At 45.8% G+C, this 26,361-nt stretch overlaps 1 protein-coding gene across 1 annotated transcript; it reads left to right on the plus strand.

The window, feature by feature from the left end:
* The first annotated feature begins 250 nt into the window (after nt 1-250).
* LOC136611210 (solute carrier family 45 member 3-like) lies at nt 251-25,179 on the plus strand. The gene is made up of 5 exons (XM_066590538.1): nt 251-322; nt 17,937-18,230; nt 20,012-20,827; nt 22,382-22,647; nt 23,098-25,179. Exons 2-5 carry the CDS (start codon nt 18,083-18,085, stop codon nt 23,557-23,559), a joined length of 1,692 nt encoding a protein of 563 aa, XP_066446635.1. The 5' UTR covers nt 251-322; nt 17,937-18,082; the 3' UTR covers nt 23,560-25,179.
* Nucleotides 25,180-26,361: the final 1,182 nt, after the last annotated feature.

The following is a 26,361-nucleotide window of genomic DNA, read 5'->3' on the forward strand; positions in this document are numbered from 1 at the left end:
CACGGATAAATAAGAGTTACGATTTTTTAAAAGTGGTTGGGGGGGGGGAGGAAAAACCGAAAAGAAGAAAAAAAAGTCGTTGTCATTAAGGGGTTAATGGGCATTGCTGCGGTCTTCAGCACCATGCCGGCTCCTTATGGTCTGTGCGGTACGACCAGTGCAGCTCCCCGGCCTGGAGCCCCCACAGCCCGCCCCGCCGGCTCCCCCGCTCGCCTCCCCGGCTCTCCGGAGCTTCCGTTTCCTGCCGCTGGCTGCGGAGTCTGAAGCTTCCGACCGCCGGTCACATTGTGCGGCCCCGCTGCCCGGCCGCCGGAAGCATGAGGTAAGCCCACGGAAACTTTTCACTACTTTCTGCAGTCGCGACATCCACGAGTATCGCGACTCCCGGTGCTCTCTCTATGCCTACTGGCTGGGGGACTACAAGTCCCAGGCAGCATCTACAGCTCAGTTCATTCTGATCTCCAATGGACAGAACCCGTGTGATGCGTAACTTTCTGTACGTTTGTACACATTGGCGCGGTCTGATTTGGACCGAGTCGGCGATCGTCACGCGGCGGAGGTTTTTTTTTAATTCTGGAAAACTTACGATTTTGTGTGTGATTTTATTTTTATTATTTTTTTTTTAACACCATTGTGTGTTTCTTTTTACGGTTACCATGGTTACGTGTTCTACCAACCGATCGTCGGATAAGCGCCATCCATTTTTTAAAATTGCCTTCGTAGACTTCAACGGGCGGTTTTAAAGTGAACGTTGTAACAAAATAGGGCATAATGCGATATTTTTGTGTACTTTTTTTGTTTGGACTGTTTGTCCGAATTTTTTTTTTAAATCCCGCGTGTGATTATAACCGGTTAGAATGCGTAATGCGCCGCAGGGCCGTTTCACGTCTGCGCCTGAGTTCCGATGGGGGGAATCCCCGCGGCTGAACGGATCCGTCTCTGGACGGAAGCAAACGGCGCCAGACGGACACTATTGACTATAATGGCGTCTGTCTGCTTTCCGCCCGGCGTTTCGATACAAGTGCGATTTTCATGCGGGTGAAAACGGCGTGCGCAGAGACGCCGTGCAGAGACGCATCACACTCGCCGGTTTAGTATTGGATTTCCGTGCCGGTTTCTCGGACTGTTATCGCACATGTAAGTCCAGCCTAAGGCCGCTCTCGCACAACGTTTTCAGAGTTTAGCGCGGCGTTTCGAACACCACGCAAAACGCTGTAAAACACCTCCAATGGGGCTTCTCAGACGGGCGCGTTTAACGCCGCGATTTTCGAGTGCCTTCCGCTCTATTTCAGCGCTTTTTGACTCGCCCCGTCACCCGTTCGTGGGTGCGTTAAAAAACACCGTGAAACGCGTTTAAAAATAACATTCGAAAACACGTTCTGAGACGCCTGCGTGAGAGCGGCGCGCGGGCGTTAGTGAATATAGACGCGTATTCACACGTATGTGTGTGTTTTACTGTACTTTTTGCGTGCGCAAATCGTGTGCATTGGTGGGCGCAAAAACGTCCCTGAAAATCGCACGTTTCAATAATAAAAATTTTAAAACATCGCGCTTTGCAAATCGCCTTTACGTGTGAGGGCAAGATGATGATTTTGCGCCAAATCTATCAAAAGGCACGTAACGGTTGATAAATTCGTAGCGACCGTCATCAGTTTGAGTTACTGGAAGCAGAGTAATGGCGAGGATCTGACGGGAGTTTTGCGCGCTGGACGTGTAGAACCCGTAGATTGAAACCCCCGAGAAATAAATCGCGGCATGCTCTATGTCCCTGCGTACGACGCAGCGTGAGCCCCGTACAGCGGCGGATACGCTGTCTATACGCAGTATATTGCATACGGGCAGCAATCTCATACGCACCCCCGCTATGTTTCCCGCACGCTCACTTGTATTTGCGCCGGCTCATTCACTTCATTGGTCTATTGCATAATATGCGCCAAAGATTGCCATCAGAGTTTAGTTCATCAGAACAAGAGACCCGCGCACCGGACCGCCCCATCCGGTTCTCATCACCTTCAGGCACTGCTGCGCTGGTTGCTGACATCTAAAGCCTCATGTCCAACCCATAAGGACCTACCACAGTAGCGCTTGGAGGTGAAGAGGTGCGAGTACCGGTAAGTGATGACGTCATCATATGTTAGATTTGATATGCATCACACAACCAATTCCATTCAAGTGAGTGGGACAAGCTGCAATACCAGGCATTGCCACTATGAAATGTACGGCGCTGTGCCTGGTATGGACTGAAGAAACAGTGGTGCTCACTGGAGTACAGCTGTCACTTCAAGCAGGTGACCGGCAGGTATCTCAAGCCGCGGATCCCGACGATGAAATATTCGTGACCTGTTCTCATTAACCCTTTAACGCCCTACTATGTATATGTTCTTCGTGGGTGCGCAGGGTTTGTACAGACCAAGATCAAGGATCGAGCCTGCTCCATACACAACTCTGGTGGAACTTGTGGCTGCAACAGCCACGATTAGAATTAGGGCTAATCACAGCCGTTAACCTTTTAAATGCCCCGACCTTCGTTCCGTATTTCCAAACTGCAAGGTGCTGTCTACATGTCATGGCAACCGGGAGCCTTCTGACGGCCCCCAGGATTGCCATGTATTTATGGCTAATCAGACAGGCCTGTGACCGGTCCTAATAGAACTTCTGCAGAATACCACATACCGCAATACTGTACTGCAGTTTATGGTTAAGCGATCAAACAATGGCAAGTTCAGGGCTTATTTACACGTGCGTATATTGGTTGTCTAAGCAGTTCCCTCCCACTCACCGACTCTCTTCCTCTCTAAGCTCTGCTCTGTCCCGTCCACTCCCATTGCTGGCTATTGATAGGGGGAGGGGGTGGGAGCTTAGCTCCGCCCCGCCCCCATCCTGTCCACTCCTATTGCAAACCGCTCGGAGGGGAGGAGAGCAGGAATTCAGCTGCGGGTGTGCCGCGGATCCGGATGGCTTCCATAGGCTTCAGTAGAACCATGCGGGAGCCGTCCCCGCGGGAGGCCCGCACTACAAATGGAGCATGCTGCGGGTGTTTTCCCGCACACGCAATCCGCGCCTCAAGGGAAAATGACATCCGCAGGTATTTAATTACCTGCAGGTGTCCAATGCATCCCTATGGGGATCCGCGCCGGGACACCCGTGAATGTTGTCATTACAAAAAATACGCCACCCTAGAATTGCGCTTTTTTTTTTTTAGTCTCCTCCTCTCCAAGAGAAAAAAATGAATAATAAGTGATCAAAAAGCTGTATGCACTCCAAAATGTTACCGATACAAACTGCGGGTCGCCCAGCCAAGAATGAACCCTGACAGAACGCCATCGGCAGAAAGATAAAATGGTTATGGCGGAGGGGGACGGACCATTTTTAAAAAGTCAGCACTTCCAACATATAAATGTGCAGGCGCATGTAGGCCATGGCTGCAACGAATACAGGAACAGAGACCTCTGCTTCAGCACTCATACACATGTAATATCTGAAGAAACGGTTATACTAACCGCATATTTTGGCCAAAGCATGTTGGCCCATGCGCCACGTTCAGGTGAACATTAATGGGTGGGTTGCAGCCACGGCTTATGTGCACCCTCACATTTAATTTATTTGTTAGAATTGCTCATTTTTGTTTGTTCTATGTATCGTATTGGTGGGGAAGTGGCTGCCCGCACTTCTGTCTTGTACTCCAGGTGGCTAAATGAAAGTATACGTATAGCCAGATATCCAGTGGAGGCCTTTGGTCCAAAGAGAATTGTCTTTTAGGTACCCATCCATTAACCTCTTAATGATGCGGCCCCTCTTTTTTTCCATTACGTCATACTGTGATTTGACAGGCAGTCTATCAAGCCACCCCACGGGGATGGCTTTATAGGCAGCCTGCTAAGGTAGCCCTGGGCCCTTTCAGAAGGCCCCCAGCTGCCGTGATACATGCACGGCTCCCCCGATCTTAGAATTGACAACGGCATTTAAAGGGTCAATAGCCGCGATCATCCGCACAGATAAGAGATTGTTACATGACATGTTGCGATGCAACTTTGACAGCAGGAAATCCTAGTGTCAAAGCCATAACCTAAGCCCTAACTGCAGGAAAAAATGTTAAAAAAGTATCCATCACCTTAGAAGCGTTGTCAGCCCCGCAGCATCTTCGTCCCAGTCCCTGGCACTATTCTCCTTCATCTCTTCTGGCTGGGGATTGAAAATCCCCACCTCCTGGAAGCTCTGCCTCTGATTGGGTGACATTGGCCAATCACAGCAGTGCTTGGTGAACCAATCACAGCTATTAATCGCGCTGACTCTGATTGGCTAAGCGTCAGCCAATCACAGCCAGCGCTTCCAGGAAGCGGAGATTTTTCAATCCTCAGCAAGAAGAGATGAAAAACAGTGTCGGGGACCAGGGAGAAAATGCAGCGGAGCCCCGGACAGCGTTTCTAAGGTGATGTGTACTTTTAAAAGAAAAAAAAATCTGCAGCTAAGGCTTATTTTTGGGGTAGGGCTTATATTTCAAGCTTCCCAGCCCGAAAATCCTTGCATGTTATGCTACAAAATCACGGTATCAGACCAGCGATGCAATATCACTGTGATTTTTCTCGCGGCAATGCCATGTCGCCGTTGTGATCAAGGCCTTAACAGCATTTAGAGAGATGCTTTACAGCAACCACATGGATTATAGAAGAAAATGGACAGGAACTGACCCACAGGAGAGTGTTGTGTGAATGCTGATTCCTAACGACCACCTGTCCGTGAGTGAGTTACATGCGATGATGTCACCGTCGTGTGATCAGTCAACGGGCCTTTGAGCTCCGCCCCTGATCACATGACGGTGACATCATCAAAAGGTCCTGTAAGCACACGGCTGCTGTCCGGCTCTGCTGGTTTAGGATCTGTAATAATGTCACTGTCATGTGATCAGGGGCGGAGGTCAGAGCTGCTGTGACTGATCACATGACAGTGACATCATCACAGATCCTGTAAGCACACGGCTGCTGTCCGACTCTGCTGGTTTAGGATCTGTAATGACGTCACTGTCATGTGATCAGGGGCGGAGCTCAGAGTTACTGTGACTGATCACATGATAGTGACATCATCACAGGTCCTGTAAGTACAGGGCTGCTGTCCAGCTCTGCTGGCTTAGAATCTGTAATAGAGACGAGCGAACATACTCGGTAAGGCCGATTTCGCAATCGAGCACCGCGATTTTCGAGTACTTCACTACTCGGGTGAAAAGATTCGGGGGTCGCCGGGGGGAGGGGCGTGGCATGGTGGAGCGGGGGGTAGCAGCGTGGAACAGGGGGGAGCTCTCTCTCTCTCTTCCTCTCCCCCCCACTCCCCTCTGCAACCCCCCACTCACCCACGGCGCCCCCCATATCTTTTCACCCGAGTAGTGAAGTACTCGAAAATCGCGGTGCTCGATTGCGAAATCGGCCTTACCGAGTACGTTCGCTCATCTCTAATCTGTAATGATGTCGCAGTCATGTGATCAGGGGCGGAGCTCAGAGCTACTGTGACTGATCACATGACAGTGACATCATCACTGTGTGTGTGTGTTACCTTTGCTTGTAAACCTGCCTGTGGTAATAATGAGACGACTGCTGAAAAGTTTTCTCTAATTCGCAACATAAAAAATATGAAAAAAACCCACAAAAACGTCCTAAATATGTTTAACATAACTCATTTTCTGACGACACCTTCCCTTTAATACGGCTGCCTGCGCTGCTGTCTCAGTAGTCATTACTGTGCCCGCCACTTGCCGCCCGCACCCAACCCTCCCTCTTATATCGGAGGAGAGGGATCTGCCCTGTAATTCTCCCCAGTTCTTGCCCTATAAATCTGATTCTGAACTAATGGCGTGGCAATTGTCCTCATTCAGCTTCATCTATTGAAAGCGGGATGGGATTTCTAGCCATTAAGTGTGGGATCAGCCATTCATTCCCATAGAACAATCCCGCTTCAGTCAGGCACCGGAGATGTTTAACATTCCTCAGATTATTCACAATCCGCCTAATTCTATTGTGTCGGGTTTCTCTCCTCCATATTTCAATCAATAGAAAAGATTCATTAACAGATTTCCTTGTGGCCCCCAGAGGAAGGCCATCCTCACAATGCCTTCCGGGCAGTACTTTATTTAAAGGGGCTATCGTTAACTACACCAACCCCCACCGCTCCTCCGAGCCAGAAAGTGCTTTTTAAAGGGACACTAGAAATCTTGCAGAGAACAGAAGTCTTTTTGCTTCTTCCTTAATGATATCTTTCATTTTTGGCTTACAGCCCTTTTGCAAAATGACTAGTTTCCCAACTCCGATCCTCAGGGACCCCAACAGGTCATGTGTTCAGGATTTCCTCAGTATCACACAGGTGATGTAATTATCGTCGGAGCCTCAGACATTACTATACGATATCCTGAAAACATGACCTGTTGGGGTGCCTTGAGGACTGGAGTTGGGAAACACTGATTTAGATCATCGCTGGATTAGGAGTGTCTGAACGATATTCATTCAATGTTACTGCTGTCAGCAACTGAACAATGACTATTGTTTCATTCGTTTATCATTCGTCCTTCAAGGTTCTTTCCCACAAGCGTATATATTCACGCCATTTTCACGGTCGGCCAATATACATTACGATCTGATGCATTGGATTACAATACATCAGGTCACATGGCCGTATTCCCGCGACGTAAAAGCTCCCGGCTGGGCCACTATAGTGCTGGGCGCTTTTACGTCGGGCCCAAAAGATAGTCCTGGAACTATGTTTCGGGCTGGAAAGTGTCGGCCGCTGCATGGGCTTCTATGGGAGCCAATGAAAGCGGCCGGTGAAGATAAGTGGGAGGGAGTTCAGCAACGTGACTGCTAAACTCCCTCTTCTCTCCTCCCCTCTGGCTGATTGCAATGGGAGGGGCGGAGCTAAGCAACGCCCCATCCCGCCTCCTCCCATTGCTGGCTGCAGACAAGGGGCGGGAGCTTAGTTCCGTCCCCTCCCATTGCACGCAGCCAGACAGGAGGAGGGAAGGTGAAGGGGCATCGGCATGGCGGTCTTGGGGCTCATGCCGTTTGAGGGGACCCACAATCATTAGATTTGGGCACCCGTTCACAAGTTTTTACTCAGATCGTAGCGTATATCAGCTGGCCGTGATAATGGCGGCCGATATACGCTCGTGGGAAGAAAGCCTCAGACATAAAAATCAGATAACCATCAGCCAGTGTAAACAGGAAGTCATCCATCTGTGAACACCTGCCTGTTTACTGTGAAGGGAGGCGGACGGAAGCAATCTCTGAAAGAGCAGAAGTGACAGTTGTTAGCGCAATATTTGCTAGTTGGTATGTTTTCAGGTGGCCAAATTCAAAGATTTAGGCCTCACGCACACGGGCGGATTTGAATAGCGGAATCTGCAACGGGCGTCCGCCTCCGGATTCTGTAGCACATAGCGCCCATAGCATGCAATGACACAGTGATTCTTCATACACACGAGCGGAAGCCAATTGCGGTTTCCACTCGCGGATGAAAAATTGCAGCGTGCTCCATTTCTGTGCAGGCTCCGCACGGATAGCTTCCATTGAAGTCACATATAATGGCCCTTAAAGGGGTTGTCCAGATGCAAGGCAACTTTTAATATATCGATCATAGACTGGTAAAACAATAAAAGCAGGGGTACTTACCTGTACTCTACCCTGGCTATCCAGCACTGCAGCCTCGCGGTCCTCCCTGTCTTTAATGTTGAAAGAAACCACCTGACTGCTGCAGCCAATCGGAGGCCACAGTGATCGGGTGCTGTTCTCCTGGCATCACCACTAATATGCTGGGAGCCATGATGTCAGGAGAATGGGATCTGACATGCGGCCTCTGATTGGCAGCAGCGATCATGTGGTTTCTATCCCACAACAAAGACTGGGAGCACCACGGGGTTGCAGCGTTGGATGGCGAGGGCAGAGGATAGATAAGTACCCCTATTTTTATTGTTAGGAACGATATTTAAAAAGTTGCCTTGCACCTGGATCACCCCTTTAAGGAGCATTTCCCCTTTTAATAATTGATAGGATGCAATTAAAGGGCTATTTAGAGTGCCATGGACTGCTTCTGTCATACAAGTAAATTCTAGAGATGTAGCAGAGTTTAGTTTGCAATTTGGTTTAACTCTTATTATTGTGATATTCTGTACATCCAGAACCACATGAAAGTGCAGGAACAAAACCAGCTCTGCTACATCCACATGTTGCATCCAGTGATAGACTGCTGGTCCCTCATACTCTAGCATGGGGGGATAGGTTTGGCTTCGGCCCCCAATGTGAGCACAGCTGTATGGAGTCAGACCAATGTAGATGGAGTGAGGTCGGACGCAACTGAGACTCCTGCCTCCTCATGTCTGCCCTGGGGATATGGAGGATCAGCAGAGCGCTTCAAAAGATGATCCCATCCCAGAATGCTCTCTGTTTTCTGTGCATTGTATGACAGACGGTGATAACATATATAAAACGCTAAATCTGTTTGTGTCGTCTACACATCCACAGTTCTGGTCCGATTTGAGTGAAATTTTGCGTAAGCGTTCTTTAGCACCAGCCGACCAATACTGGCGTAATTAAAAATCGAAAACTCGCTGAATTCCCATGTAAATTTAGTTGCCAATAGCAACCAATCACAGTGCAGCTTTCATTTCTTATACTGCGGAGGTAAAATGAAAGCTGCGCTGTGATTGGTTGCTATTTCTTATACCGCTGAGGTAAAATGAAAGCTGTGCTGTGATTGGTTGTTTTTTTCTTATACTGCTGAGGTAAAATGAAAGCTGTGCTGTGATTGGTTGCTACGGGCGGCACAGATTTTCCTTTGGACAGCTTCCATAAGAGTGCGGTGCCGGGCTCATTATTTGCCAGGCAGGCAGGTATGGGTTCACATTGCCACACACCGGTGTGGCTTTGGGATATTTTCGGAGGCAGCACTTGGGGAACCCCAGTTTTCAGCCTTGACCCCTCCATGTAGGATATGGTCTTTGCTGTGCGGACCCCAAACTGTTATCCATCCAGATAGTCCTGGTAGTGCGTCTGCTAAGGCTGCAGCCGGCTGTGACTCGGTACCGGGTGTTCAAATACAGGCTGGGGTCAGCAAGCAATAGCAAAGTCCAGAATACAGAGCCGAGGTCAGAGTAGTCAGTCGGGCAAGGGTGTCCTTCACCCACAGCAAAGGATCAGTTTGCTGCCCTAGCCCTGTATCTACATACCATGGCCAAGGCAGATTGCCACCAAGGGTAGATGTCCTGCCAAAGTCCTTAGAGTGCCATGGGGATCACAGAGGGGAGGGTAGGTATAGGTCTCAGGTGGGCACCATCCTAGGTTGTACATGTCGTGGAGCCAGCTATGGGGCAGCTTGGTTGGTCATCCCATTTGCTATTGGGTGGCAAAAACCTGGACATGATTTCTCTCTTTCAAAAAACTGTTGTTTGCAAACAAGGTAGAGAATTGTCCCAAGAGTCACATGGGCCCTGTAGAGTGGTGAAGTGGTGGTGAGTGGGGTTGCCCCTTTAGACTTTGGACACTCTCCTTGCCTCATACCTGGATTTTATTGGATCAAATCCTTTCTCACTCAGACTGCCCGCCTATCATCTGGGTGGGGCGGCACCGATCATCTGGGTGGGGCGGCACCGATCATCTGGGTGGGGCGGCACCGATCATCTGGGTGGGGCGGCACCGATCATCTGGGTGGGGCGGCACCGATCATCTGGGTGGGGCGGCACCGATTTTTTTAGGTTCTTGAGACCAATACATGTCTATCGGAAACGCGTTGAGCTCGAGCGCTGGTTAGTGTTAGCGCTAATTCTCCTATCTATTTGCACTACCCTAGCTTTGCGTTACCATTTTAAATTTTTGAGCTTTTTCATACACACCTGCCAACACCAGTGTTTGTTCCCGTAGGAACCTGCGGCCGCCTCCAAGTTTTTAGGATCCCAGCTGTTTAATCCCTCGCGGGGGCATGCCATCACATTGGTCGGGCATCCATAGTTCTGTGTGATTATATATCTGCCCATGTTTTCTATTAGACCCAGGAATAAAGGTTCCGTTGTAGATCCTCTCTCTGACCGGCAGCCTTTAGGCTCTGTAAGCCCAGTGTGCGTTCTGTAGTTTATAGCGGAGGGACCCCACAGTCCCAGTATTGTTCTGGGAGGGGGTCTGACCGTGGAAACAAGCACCTATGTTTGTGCGATATGTTCCCAGTCCTGCCATGATGTAAGTGCAGGCCGGCCCGGAGATACAATGACACATTGTCTGTTTCTCCTTAGCAGCCAAGAGAGGTTGTTGTGATGGGAAAATATCATCATGTAGGCCGTCCAAGTGCACGAAAAAAAAGCTAAGAACACGTAAAATGAAGTGTGAGGTCAGCGAAGGAAGCGCAGCTTCGGATCACATTTGGCTGCACACGGAGACGGCTTCTTTATGGCTATGGGGACTTATGGGGTAAGTACAGCAAGGTATATATTAGGCTATGACCCGTGTCTGTACAGTATATACATATCAATTCCTCTAACCTGTCATCACCAGAACTTTAAGGCTGTCAGACTAACAGGTCTTTTGGATTATCAGATGGTCATTGAAAATGACTGAGCTCAGCAACCTGTAAATGTGACCTCTCAGGGGAGGGAAGCGATCGGATGCAGTATAATACTGGGGTATATATAGGCCGGGTGAGCAGTATAATAATGGGGCATGTGTAGGCCGGGTGGGCAGTGTAATGCTGGGGTATGTGTAGGCCGGGTGGGCAGTGTAATACTGGGGTATGTGTAGGCCTGGTGGGCAGTGTAATACTGGGGCATGTGTAAGCCTGGTGGGCAGTGTAATGCTGGGGTATGTGTAGGCCGGGTGGGCAGTATAATACTGGGGTATGTGTAGGCCGGGTGGGCAGTATAATACTGGGGTATGTGTAGGCCGGGTGGGCAGTATAATACTGGGGTATGTGTAGGCCTGGTGGGCAGTGTAATGCTGGGGTATGTGTAGGCCGGGTGGGCGGTATAATACTGGGGTATTTGTAGGCCGGGTGGGCAGTGTAATACTGGGGCATGTGTAGGCCGGGTGGGCAGTGTAATACTGGGGCATGTGTAGGCCGGGTGGGCAGTGTAATACTGGGGCATGTGTAGGCCGGGTGGGCAGTGTAATAATGGGGCATGTGTAGGCCGGGTGGGCAGTGTAATGCTGGGGCATGTGTAGGCCGGGTGGGCGGTGTAATGCTGGGGCATGTGTAGGCCGGATGGGCGGTGTAATGCTGGGGCATGTGTAGGCCGGATGAGCGGTGTAATGCTGGGGCATGTGTAGGCCGGGTGGGCGGTGTAATGCTGGGGCATGTGTAGGCCGGATGGGCGGTGTAATGCTGGGGCATGTGTAGGCCGGATGAGCGGTGTAATGCTGGGGCATGTGTAGGCCGGGTGGGCGGTGTAATGCTGGGGCATGTGTAGGCCGGGTGGGCGGTGTAATGCTGGGGCATGTGTAGGCCGGGTGGGCGGTGTAATGCTGGGGCATGTGTAGGCCGGGTGGGCGGTGTAATGCTGGGGCATGTGTAGGCCGGGTGGGCGGTGTAATGCTGGGGCATGTGTAGGCCGGGTGGGCGGTGTAATGCTGGGGCATGTGTAGGCCGGGTGGGCGGTGTAATGCTGGGGCATGTGTAGGCCGGGTGGGCGGTGTAATGCTGGGGCATGTGTAGGCCGGGTGGGCGGTGTAATGCTGGGGCATGTGTAGGCCGGGTGGGCGGTGTAATGCTGGGGCATGTGTAGGCCGGGTGGGCGGTGTAATGCTGGGGCATGTGTAGGCCGGGTGGGCGGTGTAATGCTGGGGCATGTGTAGGCCGGGTGGGCGGTGTAATGCTGGGGCATGTGTAGGCCGGGTGGGCGGTGTAATGCTGGGGCATGTGTAGGCCGGGTGGGCGGTGTAATGCTGGGGCATGTGTAGGCCGGGTGGGCGGTGTAATGCTGGGGCATGTGTAGGCCGGGTGGGCGGTGTAATGCTGGGGCATGTGTAGGCCGGGTGGGCGGTGTAATGCTGGGGCATGTGTAGGCCGGGTGGGCGGTGTAATGCTGTGGCATGTGTAGGCCGGGTGGGCGGTGTAATGCTGGGGCATGTGTAGGCCGGGTGGGCGGTGTAATGCTGGGGCATGTGTAGGCCGGATGGGCGGTGTAATGCTGGGGCATGTGTAGGCCGGGTGGGCGGTGTAATGCTAGGATACATATACAGTATTACTGGGGGAAGTGATGCCAGGGGGGTGCATTACATACTGGGGTATATATAGCCAGGTGTGCAATATAATATTGGGATACAAAAGTTGAAGGGGCATAGATATAGCACTGAGGTATATAGAGGGGCAGTGATATAGCACTGGAGTGTATATAGAGGGGCAGTGATATAGCACTGGGGTATATAGAGGGGCAGTGATATAGCACTGGGGTATATAGAGGAGCAGTGAAATCAGGGGATGCAGTATAATACTGGGATACATACATAGCAGAGATACTGTATAATACTGGGGTACATAATTAGAGGGGCAGTGGTATCATTGGCTAAAATATAATACTGGGGTCTAGTATAATTGTGGGCTACATATAGTACAGAGGCAATGCTATCAGGGGTGAAGTATAATACTGGGTACATATTGCAAGGGATGGTATCTAATAGTGGGGTACATGTATTATAGGGGCAGGAGTGCAGTAACAATAGGGTATATATAGTGGGGCAGTAAAATCAGAGGTTGTGGTATAATATAGCGGCACATATATATTAGTGGCTGCAGTATAACACAGAGCACATATCTATCAGGGGGCACACATATTTGCAGCTGATATATTCTATGTATATGTCAGGCAGTGCAGTAAAATATGGGGTACATATGTCAGGGGATGCAGTTTAATACTGTGGCATATTGTCAGGGGGTGCAGTATAATATGGGGGATATATAATATATGAGGGGGTGCAGTATAACTCTGAGGTACACATATTATAGGGGATGCAGTATAATACAGGGCACACATATTACAGAGGACACCGTATAATACCAGGGCATATACACAACAAGGGCTATGGTGCAACCCTGGGGCGCACATGTATACCCGGTAGACCCGCTTCCCTCCCACCACCGGTGGCACTCTTTGCTCTCAAAAGAATAGAGGCTTCCTGCTTTGCTTGCTTACGTGGGTGGGCAGTCGGTAAAGCCACCTTCACGATGATTGGCTCCACGTCCAGCCTACCTGCACAACTGACCTACAAAGAGTGAGCGGAGTCAGCGTCCCAACACTGCTGGGGGCGGAGCGCACGCTATGTTCAACGTGAATTTAGCAATTCTGCGTAAAAACAGAATCATGGGGCTCCTAATGGGTGAATTCAGTGCATTAATGCAATCAATCACCCAGCCCTATTATACAGTAAATATGAGTTCCAATCCACAGGATAGGTGGTAAACATATGATCACAGGGCCTCCGCCAGTCACTAGGACAGGGCTCCCAGGTCCCATGTTTCTTCAGTTCTACACAGATAGCTGTCAATCACTGATAGCTCCGCCCATTGGACTGTTCAGCTCAGAATGAGCTGAGATATAAATGACTAAATTACAAGTTATACTGAACTTTTCCCCATAAAACTATATAATATTAATCTGCTCAGCTCCTCCCGCTCTACAACATGATACCTGCAGTTGGTACAGCGTGTTCAAGCTGACAGACTCCCCTTTAAGGCCACAATGCCTAAGAGATGCAACCTTTCATCAATGGTTGCTAAGCCGCACGTTTATAGCAACTAGTCAGTCCCAACTGAATCGGCACTTTGTTGGGATGTTGTAGAGATGCTGACCCAGGAGAACCCCACAGGGTGATACTTGATCAGTAGGTCATTGCAAAATGGAAGGGACACTTCCAAGGGGTGTGGAATTTATATTCAGACCACTTATATTAATAAAAAGCCCTAGATCAGTGCTCTAAATTTAACTTCATACCCTCTAAATAAATTTGGACCCCAGACCACCAATATTTGTCAGACCTGAAGCCCTAGCTTAGTTCAGACCCTAGACCCCCTGTGCACCTCCAAACACTACGCCCTTATGTTGGATGCAGTCAGTCATGACACAGTACAGTTGTGCCTAGAGCTGAACAAGAGCTGGAAGTGAGTAAGATTAGTATAGAGACCACTATTTTTGGGGGGGCAAGCTGACAGGTGATGGATTGGTTTGGGGTTTTTTCGTGTTTTTTTTTTTTTTTTTTCTTCTTTCTTTTCTTTGCTGAATCTGGACAGTGTTTTTATCCTCCCTCCCTGGCAACAGGGTGAAACCCATATCTCACTGGGTGAGGAAGGCTGAAAATAAGGGGATTCCCTGTAAAACCGGGTGAGTTGACATGTCTGGTGCTGGGCAGGGACAATTGTTTAATATCACAGACCACCCACTTTTCTCCTACTGCCTAATTAATTAGATTTTTAGAACACAAACTTCAGGTTCGAGCCTTGTCTGAGAGGCATCTCCACCTTTCTTGGCTTGCAGTATGCTTCTGATGTGGCTTCAAGTCTACATCAGCCAATTGCTCCATACACATGAAATTCATTAGTTGAGGCTTACCCACGCGGCTTGAAAGAATTGAGAATTGCCATAATGTCTTGTAGCAATCAGTGGTATCAGAACTTTGACTTATCTCCAAGGGTCAACTTGGAGTGCTCACTCGCAACCAACCTCATAAAAACCAACATCAACACAGACAACGGCTTTTTCTGACTTCCGACGTCATGGTGCTACTGTGATAGGCTGTATCCCTATATTATTTTTTTGGCCGTTCCTATGGTCAATGATACTACTTTAAGCTGAGGCTCTGGATAGTGGCTGAGAGACCGGAAGCGGAAAGGATGCCATCTTGGTAAGAGTGAGTTGTGGGGAAGAGCTAAGCAAACAGGATTGAGTGTTTTCTACACTAAGTGCAGCGAAGGTCAAGGGTTGTCCTGACGCTGTGGTCTACTACACAGTAGCAAGCGAATCGGAGTGGTATACCGGTGAGGAGAAAAACAGATTTAGAGAGCGACTGTCGTATTTTTCGGCTTGTCCTAGCCCCAAATGGCGTATAACTCAATAGCTGGACTGACATTTTTAGGGACTGTAGGTCTGAGGCTTGCTTTTCCTGGTTTTCTACTACTTTAGCTATTGGTTGTCATTGGTTGGCCGGGCTTCGGTTGCATGTTGTTACACAGCATGTAAACTCTGCCTGAGGCTATGATCACGTGGCCTGAATTAGCATATTGGAAATCCGACACACATTTTACTAGGAGGTCTTTGGCAAACGGCCAAGGCTTACATTTGGACTTCTGCCATATAAGCGCTACGTGTTTGTAGCAGATCTGCACTAGGATTACCCCCATTTTATTCAATGCGGCCAATACTCTGGGTTTCTCCTTGAAATGGGTAGCGTGCATTTTTTCCCGCGGAGGTGCTAAAAATCTTACTAGTAAAGTTCCGTTGCATATAAACCCTCTTCACAGGTATGGGATGCCCATTGTGGGATTTGACGCATTTTTTTGGCATGGAATATTCACCAAAATCTATGTCGAAACCGACCCTTAAAGGGTCATATGGAAAATGTATAAAGACTTTTATGCCAGTTTCTGGAGTAAACAAGTCAAAACGTTTTGCACAAATGGGGATTTGCGCAACAATTTTAGGCTTTTTGTAAAAAGTGTTGTCAGCTTGTCGGAGGGAGTGTGGTCGCTGAACCAACAGATTTACACCCGAAACTGCAACAAATGTACGTCCGGTCAGATCCAGAGAACATTTCTGTGTAGGCGCTGGGGAAAACTATAGTAAGACCAGTGCCGAAAATGCTGGGTTTAGTAAATTTCGCTCTAAATATATCAAATCTGGTGTCTCCAGCCAGCCTAACGGGTGATGGCCGTTAAAGGGGACCAATAGAGAGCATTTAACTGCACAGCAGATAGACTTACTACTACGTGGCTTTTGTAACCTTGTATATGTTGTTTCTATAAATTTTGATGAAAAATTGACTCCTTTTAGGTTTTTTCTTCTTTCTGAGGTGTATCACTAGACCTTGTACATTCCAGGAGTGCTTTCAGGCACAAGTAAGACAAGTAGGGTACAGAATGTAACGTCTTTCATGTGGAGTGATGATTTTTCACCGTCCATCTCCTGGGAGTCATTTTACAGGATCAGGACGAGTCTGAAAAAGAAGCTTTATAGATTTACAGTCTTAGATCAGCGAGCCTGGCCTGTGCGGCCGAGGAAAAGGCATTAGTGAGGGTGGCAGGAAAAACAACATTACATACGATCAATAGCTCTTATCTGAGGGCAATTTAGAGATTTGATAGCTAATAAAAGGTCCCAACATGTGCTGCCATCATTGATTGGTGGAGGAAGGTCCACGTATCTTGGACATTGGGCATGAATGTGTCCTGTCTTGTATATGCCATATGTATGTCTGGACGTTGCCCTGACATGGGGAGGAGAATGGAGATGGCCCTTATCACCAAGAATTGTCTTCACTGCAACCAGCATTCTGATATTTTTATAATGGGGATGTTGTTTTTGTTAGTCGTTGGCGACCCTAAAGGTGAGCTCCCTCCATGTTTTTCGGTATTGCACCGCTTCTTTCAGTTGTGTGATATCCATGCCATTATCATCTTGGACAGTATCAGCCGTCGTGTCCTTTGGCGGCCGAGTCTTCTTTTGCCACTGATCTGTCCAAGCATAGATTTTTTTTAGCAACTCTGCCTACATTAAATGGCCAAAATACGTGAGTCCTGTCATCTTGCCCTCCTGTAATATATCGGGTCTTATACGATTCAGGACTTAACTGGGGATACCAAACAATAAAGGAAGATACCTACTAATGAGTATTAGAACGAATGTGAATAGTTTTTCATGCCAAACTACGGTATCACTATGTCTACAGCCACTTTAACATAGTAAATAATCAGTAGGGAGCGGCACAATAATTAGGTGAATTGGCTTGAGGTATGGAGATATTGGACTCATCCGGGTGTAGCAGAATCAGCCTTGGTACGCCAATCCTGGTCAGCAAGTAGGATTATTGTATACGCTGGTCCATAGGACATCCACTTTAGAAAAGCATCAATAGAAATCAGATGGGGTATGAGAGAAAATAGACAAAATAATGTAGGTAACACCTAAAAAATCCCAGCGCTCCAGGTAAGCTCCATTTTTTTTTTAGGTGTTACCTACTCTATTTTGTCAGTTTTACATAGTGGGAGACCATTCTCCCAACAGGGAACTCAAAGGTCCATGGAGAGCTGAAGATCCCTTCTTTGCAGTTGGTCACCTCTAGTTGTTGAGCTGTCGCCTCCAGGAATTTACTAGGCTGTAAAGATGGTCAAAGACTTAAGATGAATGTTGGCTGAAAATCATAGTTTTTGTCAGGGTTTCTAGATTAAATGGGTTATCCTAGTAGGGCATATGAGCATGATAGATAGCAATCCCCATCTATTAGCCAGAGCAGAGAAAACCTATAACTAGAAACTTCCATTCTTATGGACTTGGTGTGACCATATATGACATGGTTGCCCATTTATATTATTCTACATTCCATGGATATCTGCTATTTGTTGGGGGTCTACATTTAGAAAAGTGTATTGTCCCCTTTCACTGATTTGAGTTTTGTTGTTTTGTGTAAGCAACTAATAGAGTGCCCCTTCGTTCTGCAAATCAGTGGAAACCCATTGATCACGCGGGATAGACCATCAGTAGAAAACCTTGGCAAACCCCCTAACATAAAACAATTCTGGTTTTGCCTATATTGTATCTAAGTGGGGTCTAGTGAGGCATTTGCCCGCGGGTGCTGCCTGCCTGAAGACGTCACTTTGTCTTGTTCAGAGTATCTAGATACATGACTCGGGGAGCCGACTAGGTAGGTGCCCCAGGTGGGGAGTCTAGCTATAGCTTTATGTTTATTATTGATTTGTTTTTATTTCTTTTGTAGCAAGTGTCATTGAATATGGAGAACCAAGAAGATCCTAGGGAGGCATCGTCTTCGAAGACTGCTCTTCAGAATTATCCTTCTGCTATGAGGTCACTTGAGACTTTAAACATTTGGGCCTAGACACTGGAGAAAGAAGGAGCTCAAGTATGATCCCCTGCAAGTTGCAGTGGCACCTCGTCCTGCTAAACTTTATGACATGTGGCCTTGAAATTTGTGTGGCAGCTGGGATCACATATGTCCCCCCATTATTGTTGGAGGCGGGAGTGGAAGAGCAGTACATGACTATGGTTTTGGGTAAGTTTGTTACTACTAGTAAGTAACTATATTATTTTTGTTTTCCATTCTGTATATCTTTTGTATCGTTTCTGGGAAAACTCAGTGAAATACTATATAGCTGCCAGGAAAGCCCCCAACATTATTGTAACTCGGCTTTCTTAGAGTTGTATTGGCAGTCATTCTAGTCAACCTAATCTTGGCCAGGAACGGAAATTCTCTGACTCGAGGTCTTAATTTTACTAGGATTCTTGTAGTTGTGGATTTGCTGCAGGCCATGTCACTTTTATGTATTCAAACGCTCTTTGTCTCTCATTCTTGGGGTTTGTGGTATCTGTTAGAGTAAATTAATGGATGCCCCGAAGGGCTCATGAGAAGTGGCAGTACAGGTCGTCCTGATCTTACAAGACACTGGTCTAGAGAGGATTAAATAAACTGAAGTGGAAAATTTCAGTTCAAGGTTTTCAGAAGTTTTGTTTTTTATTTTGGTGAGAGAAAAACTTGTATAGAAGGTCAGATATCTTTTGGATGAAATAAACTAATGGATCAGACTCTTCTTAAATGGAGGATTGGAGTATGTAGGTCTATAGCGCCCCTCAGCTGCCTTAGGCACGTTACTTATTCAGTGTCAGTGTGTAGCATGTAAAGACAATATATCGTATATTCCGGTGTATAAGGCGACTGGGCGTATAACACGACCCCCCAACTGTCGCCTTATACACCGGGAATACGGTCTAAAAAGAAAAAAGCAGTACTCCTCTTCCCCGGCGTTCTGCGGTGCTGCTGCAGGCTGTCTCTCCCTCCTCGTCCCCCACAGAGCATTGCTTTCTGGATGCGGGGCTTGAAATCCCCGCCTCCAGAAAGCTAATGCTGTGATTGGCTAACTCACGCGGCGTCAGCCAATCACAGCCATTCAATGATTTCAAGCCCCGCTTCCAGAAAGCAATGCTCTGTCGGGGACGAGGAGAGAGCGACAACCTGCAGCAGCGCCGCAGAACGCCGGGGGAGGTCAGTATTGCTTTTTTTTTTTAACTTTTTTTTTTTTTGTATACCCGGCGTACAAGACAACTCCCGATTACAGAGCAGATTTTTCGGGGTTAAAAGGTCGTCTTATACACCAGAATATACGGTAACTTACAGACTCCCCTATGTACTGATGTAACTGCATCGGGCAAAGTAACATCACTTGTAACAGCCTCAATGGGACGAGCATCTTTGACAGCGCTGCCGGAATGGAGGCACAGTGGGCCGGGTGCATTTCCTTCCCCGCTCCCCTGTCTCTATTCATAGTAAGTAGACAGTCGTTCAAAAGTGACTGACTGCTGTTTACACTGAATGGCTTATTGTTTAGTTTCTGATTTAGTTTCTGCATGCATTTACATGGGACGATCATTACTCAAGTACCAGCGGGAGCGTGAGAATCTGACCGCTTCTGAACGATAGTGTCCCATGTAATAGGTCCATAACATGTTGAACCAATCGCACCACCAAAGTGGAAGGAATTTAGAGTAGAGTTTACCTTTGGACAACTCCAATTTAGTTCAGACCTTCCTGCAGTTTATTTCTAATGCCCTTATATCCAGTGTGTATTCGCCCTCTTCTTTGAGCAAATCACCACTCTAGAAGAATTCATCGTGGGGGCAGATTATATATATATATATTTTTTTTTTTTATTTTTTTTTTTCCTTTTAGAGAAGCCTGAAATAACTGAAACGAAGGGGCAGTAGATTGTAAATCACCTACATTATAAGTGTCGTTCATGTCTATTTTTAACTGTTTCAACCCTTTTTTTTCTCTTCCAGGTATTGGACCTGTCCTTGGACTAATCCTTGTGCCATTGATTGGATCAGCTAGTGACAATTGCCAAAGTAACTATGGTGGGAGACGACCATTCATCTGGCTGCTATCTCTTGGTGTCCTCCTGTCACTCTTCATCATTCCTCATGCAGACTCTCTGGCTTCCTACTTCTCTTACGGTGGGAACCGTGTTCATATTTTCTTCTTGATTTTCGGTGTGGGATTGCTAGACTGTTGTGTCCAAGTCTGCTTTACTCCACTGGAAGCTCTCCTCTCTGACCTTTATCATGACGAAGAAGGTTGTAGCCAAGCCTTTGCCATGTTCTCATTAATGATCAGCGTTGGTGGTTGTATTGGATATCTATTGACCTCCGTCAACTGGAATTATGCGTACGTGTCACTTTACCTTGGCGGACAAGACGAGTGCCTGTTTTTATTATTGACGGCAATATTTGTAATAAGTGTCCTTGTAACCATGAAGACGGCAGAAGAACACGGCCAAAAAGCCCTGGACCTCAAAGCTTCTGTGACCTCCATGTCCTTCACCAGAGGATGTTGTATACCAAAATGGAAGCTTCGTTCTTGGAAATGTAACCCAATTTTTTGCTTGTTGAGCCTTTGCTGGTCTGTTACCCCCAGGATTTATCATAGTTATTGTCGCATCCCAGCGGTTATGAAACAGCTGTGTGCTGCCCAGTTATGTAGCTGGATGGCTGTTATGTCTTTTATGCTGTTCTACACAGATTTTGTTGGTGAAGGACTATACAAAGGTATTCCAAGTGCTGCTCCCGGAACGGAGTCAAGAATTCGATACGATGAAGGTACAGCCAATGTAGTCCCCTACTATTGCTTTTTCAATTAATTGATTTCAGATTGTTTATACGTCTGTTTCATTCTCATACCACACATTGTTTGAAACCCCCAAAAAATTGAGAAATTAGGCCCCACCCCATTTTTCAGAGGAACGCCCCTTACTACCAAGAAACTCCCTCATATGCAAAATTTCATAAGTTTTGCCATTTTCTGGTTCTTTTCCAGGACACAGTCCTACCAAAATATGGAACTGTTGGATATGATGCCGGTAACTACAATCTCTCCTCCCTGAGATATACTATGAAACTTCTGGGCTTTCAGACTAAATTTATACACCCCAACAATCCCTTGCCGTTTATAGTACTGCTGTCCTTTAATGTGACAGGGTGCAATTGGACCCCCTCCGTCTTCTGTACCCCCTTTTAGTTATACGACTGATAGATTATTTCCAGAAGGAGGAGTATTTTTATATATGCACTATAAACAGAACAGCTGGGAACTATCCGGGGTTCTATATATATATAAAAGCCAAATGTTAAGCAGCACTCTGTCCACTTGATACGAGCACACATTAACTGCCATTATGGGATAAAGGAAAACTACTCTATCTCTACTGGTATTCGCAGAAGTGATTCGTTCCCATAGACGTTCCTTAACAACTCTTAAGATGAGTTTCTATTTCCCTAACTGAGAAAATGTAAATTTTTTTTTTTTACCAAATTTTGGAATTGCTGGATTAACAAAGATAAATCTTAACCTCCTATCAACTCCTTACATTAGATTCAAGTTATAGCCATTGCACATTAGTGATCATTTGGAATTGTCTATCTCACCATTGACGCAGCTTGTATCCATAAGTACAAAGTAATGAGTTAACCTGCTTGCTGATAGTGTTCATTTGGAAATCACTTACTGCTAGCCGCATGGTTAAATGGGTGCCCAGGCAAAGGGTGGCTTAAAAAAAGGCATTTTGTTTTTATTTCTCCACATGATGGACAATAGTTGTCCAAAAGTGGAAGAGCACTTTAAAAGTAGCCTCCTCCACCATGCTGAAATAACCAAAGTTAACTATGGAATTCTGTCTGTTCCAGCGTACTGTCTGTCATATTTTGAGCTATACAGTAATAAACAAGGAACTTTGGAAGAATTTAAAAGTTTAGCAGCTGTTAAAAACTTGCAAGTAAGCTTAAAGCTGTATTATAACCTAAAGTATTTATCACCTGTCCACTACATACATTCGGTGGGAGTCTGACCGCTGGGACCCCACCATCTTTACAATAGGATCCCCCCGTTACTCAGCGCTTGACTGTTTCCATCGGTGTAATAGACTTTAAATGGAATTGCTGGGTGCATGACCGACTGTCGCTCATACTAGTCACTCTTATGTGGCTGGAGGAGGATAGGGGACTTGGGTCCCCATTTGTAGTGATCGCCGGGGATCCATGGTTGAACCTCCACTGATCTAACAATTATCACATATTTCTCTCCTGCTTGGGAACTGGAGAACTTTTAGGTTGTATTAATTTTTGTGTTTCTTTCGACCCACTCTTCATGTTTTGCAGGGATCCGCATGGGCAGTCTTGGCCTCTTTCTCCAGTGTGTAACATCCACCTTTTTCTCCATGATCATCAATAAACTCGCCAAGCAGTTTGGGTCTCGGAAAGTTTATCTGTCCAGTATGATCACCTTTACCTCTTCTGCTTTGGTTATATGTCTATCACAAAACATTGTCATAGTGACCATCATGTCTTCGTTAACCGGATTTGCCTACGCTACCCTACAGACCCTTCCATATACCTTAATATGTCTCTATCACAAGGAGAAAGAAGTAAGTAAAAATTGCATTAATGATTGACTGAAGACCCAACTCAATACTAAAGAGCCCGTTACATATAATGTAGTGCAACGAAATATAATAATAGTTGTGACCTCGGGAGGTTCTAGAAGAGAGACGGAAGCCGTTTTGGAACCTAAATCAAGATGCATGAACCATACAATTCTTATTAGATAAATTAGTGTAATGAAATGATAAATGAAGTAATTTTAGAAATAGTTTTAATGAGTTTTCTGAGTTATTTAAACATTGGTTGAAAATAGTCACCACTAGAATACCTGACCAGTCCATGAACTCAATTATTGTTCAAGATATATATGTGTGCGTGTGTGTGTGTGTGTGTGTGTGTGTGTGTGTGTGTATGTATGTATGTATGTGTGTATATATATATATATATATATATATATATCTATGACTATTTAATAAATATATGTTTCTCTGTAGGTATTTATGCCAAGACCCGCACTGCCAAACATCTGGAATGAGAAGATTCTCACCAAAGAAGCTGTATACTTTTCACCCAACATACCGAGCAGCCACCAAAATGGAACGTATAAGCACAAAGGACACAACAAAGAAGAAAGTACATATATCGCTCAAGAACTTGATATGTACGCTCCTTCTGAGGACCACCCTTACTACTCCGCAGACAACAATAACCAGACGTCCAACAGAGACGATAAATCTAATAAAGACATTTACGCAAAGAGAGGGATCGGCCTTGACTTTGCAACTCTTGACAGCACATTCCTCTTATCTCAGGTCTTTCCATCCTTCTTCATGGGGATGTTTGTACAATTGATGGAAAGTGTTACAGTCTACATTGCTTCATCTGTTGTTTTTGGAGTGTTTGCCATATATTTAGCTAACCGTGTTGTTTTTGACCAAAAAGACTTGCGATCATGAAAAATATAAAATCTTGACAGTGGGAAAGTAAATGATGAAAATTCTTGTTTACAGTGTTCACGTTTACAGCCAAATGTTTCTCTATGTGTTTTGCTCTAGCATTTTTTACATCGCTGGTACTCTCCCATTAGCTTCTATTTCTCAATTTTGTCTGTTTTACCCTTTCCCCTTCCACCTCTTTTTTTCCTTTTCCCTTCCCATTTTTATTTTTCATTTCCTATTCCGTTTCCTTTCCCTTTTCGCTTCCCTTTTTTTTCTCCTTTCCTTTTTCATTTTCTTTTATTTACTTTTTTTCATTCTCTTTTTTCCCTTTTCCACTTCCCTTCTTTTGTTTTTCACTTTCCTTTTTATTTCCCTCTTCTTTTTCCTTTCTTCTTTTTGTTTCTTTTTCTCTTTTTTTTTTATATTTCAGTAACATGAAAATCATGAAAGGGAATACAATCTTTCATTAAAAAGTGTAATATATTTAAAATGCTACAACAATATAAGTTTACTACGCTGTTCTTATGAGAAAAGAGAATTATTCATCAAGAATTAACCAGTCAAGAAATTTATAAACTGTTACAAGCATGAGTCGAAATACTTGAGGCAAAGGCCCAAAATCAGGCAACTCAAGAAATCTTTTTTGGGCCAAGAGACATCTTATGGGACCTGTCTCATGGTGGGAGTCGGAAAGTAAGAAGACATTGGGATTCTTCACCTACATTTATTTTAGATCTGAATACACAAACCTCACTCTTGTTTCCCTTATTGCCCCTCAATAATAATTTCCAAAATTTTTATAACGCAGGTCGAGAAACCTGCGTTGGGTGTTGAAGTCTCCTAATTCTTCACAGAACTAATTAAACAAAAGTAAGCGAGATTATGTGTTACAGCAAAAAAAAGAATTGGCCATCATGATATGCTCATTTTCCTTAACGAATAACTAAATTTTGAAGCTTAGTAACATGTTCGAAATTTTGATTGATGGTGAACCGGGTGCTGAACGTTCAATATTCGGCTGTTATCTTTCAGCAGGTTCATAGGCCTTCAGCTCTTTTCGCCCCTGCTCACAGAAAATAGATCAGCACTTCTGACAATTTGTTTTAGAAACTTGTGGAGGCCTCGGCACCCAGACTGCAATAGATCAAATCTTCTAACCTGACGCTATGAAGTTTTGGGGTTTTTTTACATTTATTTACACTTGGTTTCCTATTCCTCTTCTCCCTCCACTACTAGAAGATTGTAATGAGTAAGTTTTGGAAAGAGGGAGGGGTATAAGTTTTTTCTTTTAAACTTTTTTATTGTCTCTGACCTTGCTGCAGAAACCTTCCTCCTTTGCTCTGTCTGCAATGGAGACCAGGCAACCTTTTTGCAAAACTCTCATCATTTCTAGCATTCCTCCCCAAAATGCTACACTTAGCTGCTTCAACGTTAAACACAAAGCACAATCTCTGGAAATTCAGATTTGAATGCTGGAATGTGAAAAATCATACCCACAGTCGTAGGGCTGAAATTCCATGAGAATAATAAATCTTGTAATCATTTTTTCATAAATTTTTTTTCCTTCGAGTTACTTTAATTATTCCACACAATGTACTGTATAACTTCTTGTAAGAAATATTAACTACTGTTACTGAATTGGCCTTTTAGATCTTGTGTTATAGTGTAAATGAAAGAAAGCTGCTAGCTTTGTATGTCTTTACTGTAATGTGGGAATTTAGTTTGTTTTTTATATGTTATGCAGGAGATTTTCGTAGTGAAAAAGTTACACAGTCACCTATATAGCATGTAGGTAACCGTGTTAGGGCTCCAATCAGGATCTGTTCCTAGGGAACTAAAGGGCTCAAAGGGTACATCTGTATTGCAGATTCCAGCCACAGTCTCATTCTGGCACCCTTTGGGTACGTCCTACACATATACGTCCATATCTGTATAGCGGGTAGAGTGGTATTCTGGAAGTTCTGCTCTGTTCCCTTTGTGGGTATCTGTATCGGGCTCATCCTAGGGATTTAATTTAGTGTGTAATTTGATGTCATGATATTGAAGGATTCCTTTCAGTCTGGCCGTAAGAGTCTCCCAACGTATGTACAGTTGGTCATTCTACTGACGCTCCCAATAATGTAAACATAAATTGAAGTCAACTTTTTGCCCTTCATAATTCAGTTCCCCCTCATAGACATTGAAAGGTACACAGAGTGTTCTTAGAGAACAATCATCATTGGCCAATCCAATCCCCTTGGTTTTTAATCTAAAGCTGGCCATACACTCGAAGTACCTGTCAACCGAACCAGTATTTCTCTCAACATCAACACAAACCTCTCCGACATGTTATTGGGGGAGTCAAGGAAAATGGGTGAGGAGAATAAGTCAAATCTTCTCCAGGAACAAAGAATCAGGCATGTTTAAATCCAAAATGTATGATTCCCTTCCCCAACATCTACCATTGAGAGCCGCCTTCCAATCCATACACCTTAAAATAGTTGGCTGATTACACCAAAATCAGTGGGTTCTGTCAACGTGTATGACTAGCCTAAGATCTCATAGCTCGGACTCCATCAGCTTATGATCAGGGTACCTTTCTAACAAAAAAGGGATTGTCCAAAGCAGATAGGAGAACAGGAAGAAATTGTTCCTTGAGTCATCCACTTCTATCAAGCTCTGGAAAAACTGAGCGTCAAACAATGTCTGACAACTTTCCTAAAGTTCTGAAAAGCATGTTCGTCAGGTTGGATAGTAAGGAAGAGAGCGATGTTTCACTGTATACCTAGGCAGATTTGGCATTCAGCATGCCAGTAATAATGGGTGACATCTTATGTGGTA

Source organism: Eleutherodactylus coqui, chromosome 2 (assembly GCF_035609145.1).
Source record: "Eleutherodactylus coqui strain aEleCoq1 chromosome 2, aEleCoq1.hap1, whole genome shotgun sequence".
Lineage (NCBI taxonomy): Eukaryota > Metazoa > Chordata > Amphibia > Anura > Eleutherodactylidae > Eleutherodactylus > Eleutherodactylus coqui.

What these genes read in the sequence shown, in the direction of transcription:
- LOC136611210 (XM_066590538.1), top strand. Translation starts at nt 18,083, where the DNA reads ATGATCCCCTGCAAGTTGCAGTGGCACCTCGTCCTGCTAAACTTTATG. An exon ending in GTACATGACTATGGTTTTGG is followed by an intron (nt 18,231 to 20,011) that starts GTAAGTTTGTTA and finishes TTTCTCTTCCAG; the next exon opens with GTATTGGACCTGTCCTTGGA. An exon ending in TCTATCACAAGGAGAAAGAA is followed by an intron (nt 22,648 to 23,097) that starts GTAAGTAAAAAT and finishes GTTTCTCTGTAG; the next exon opens with GTATTTATGCCAAGACCCGC.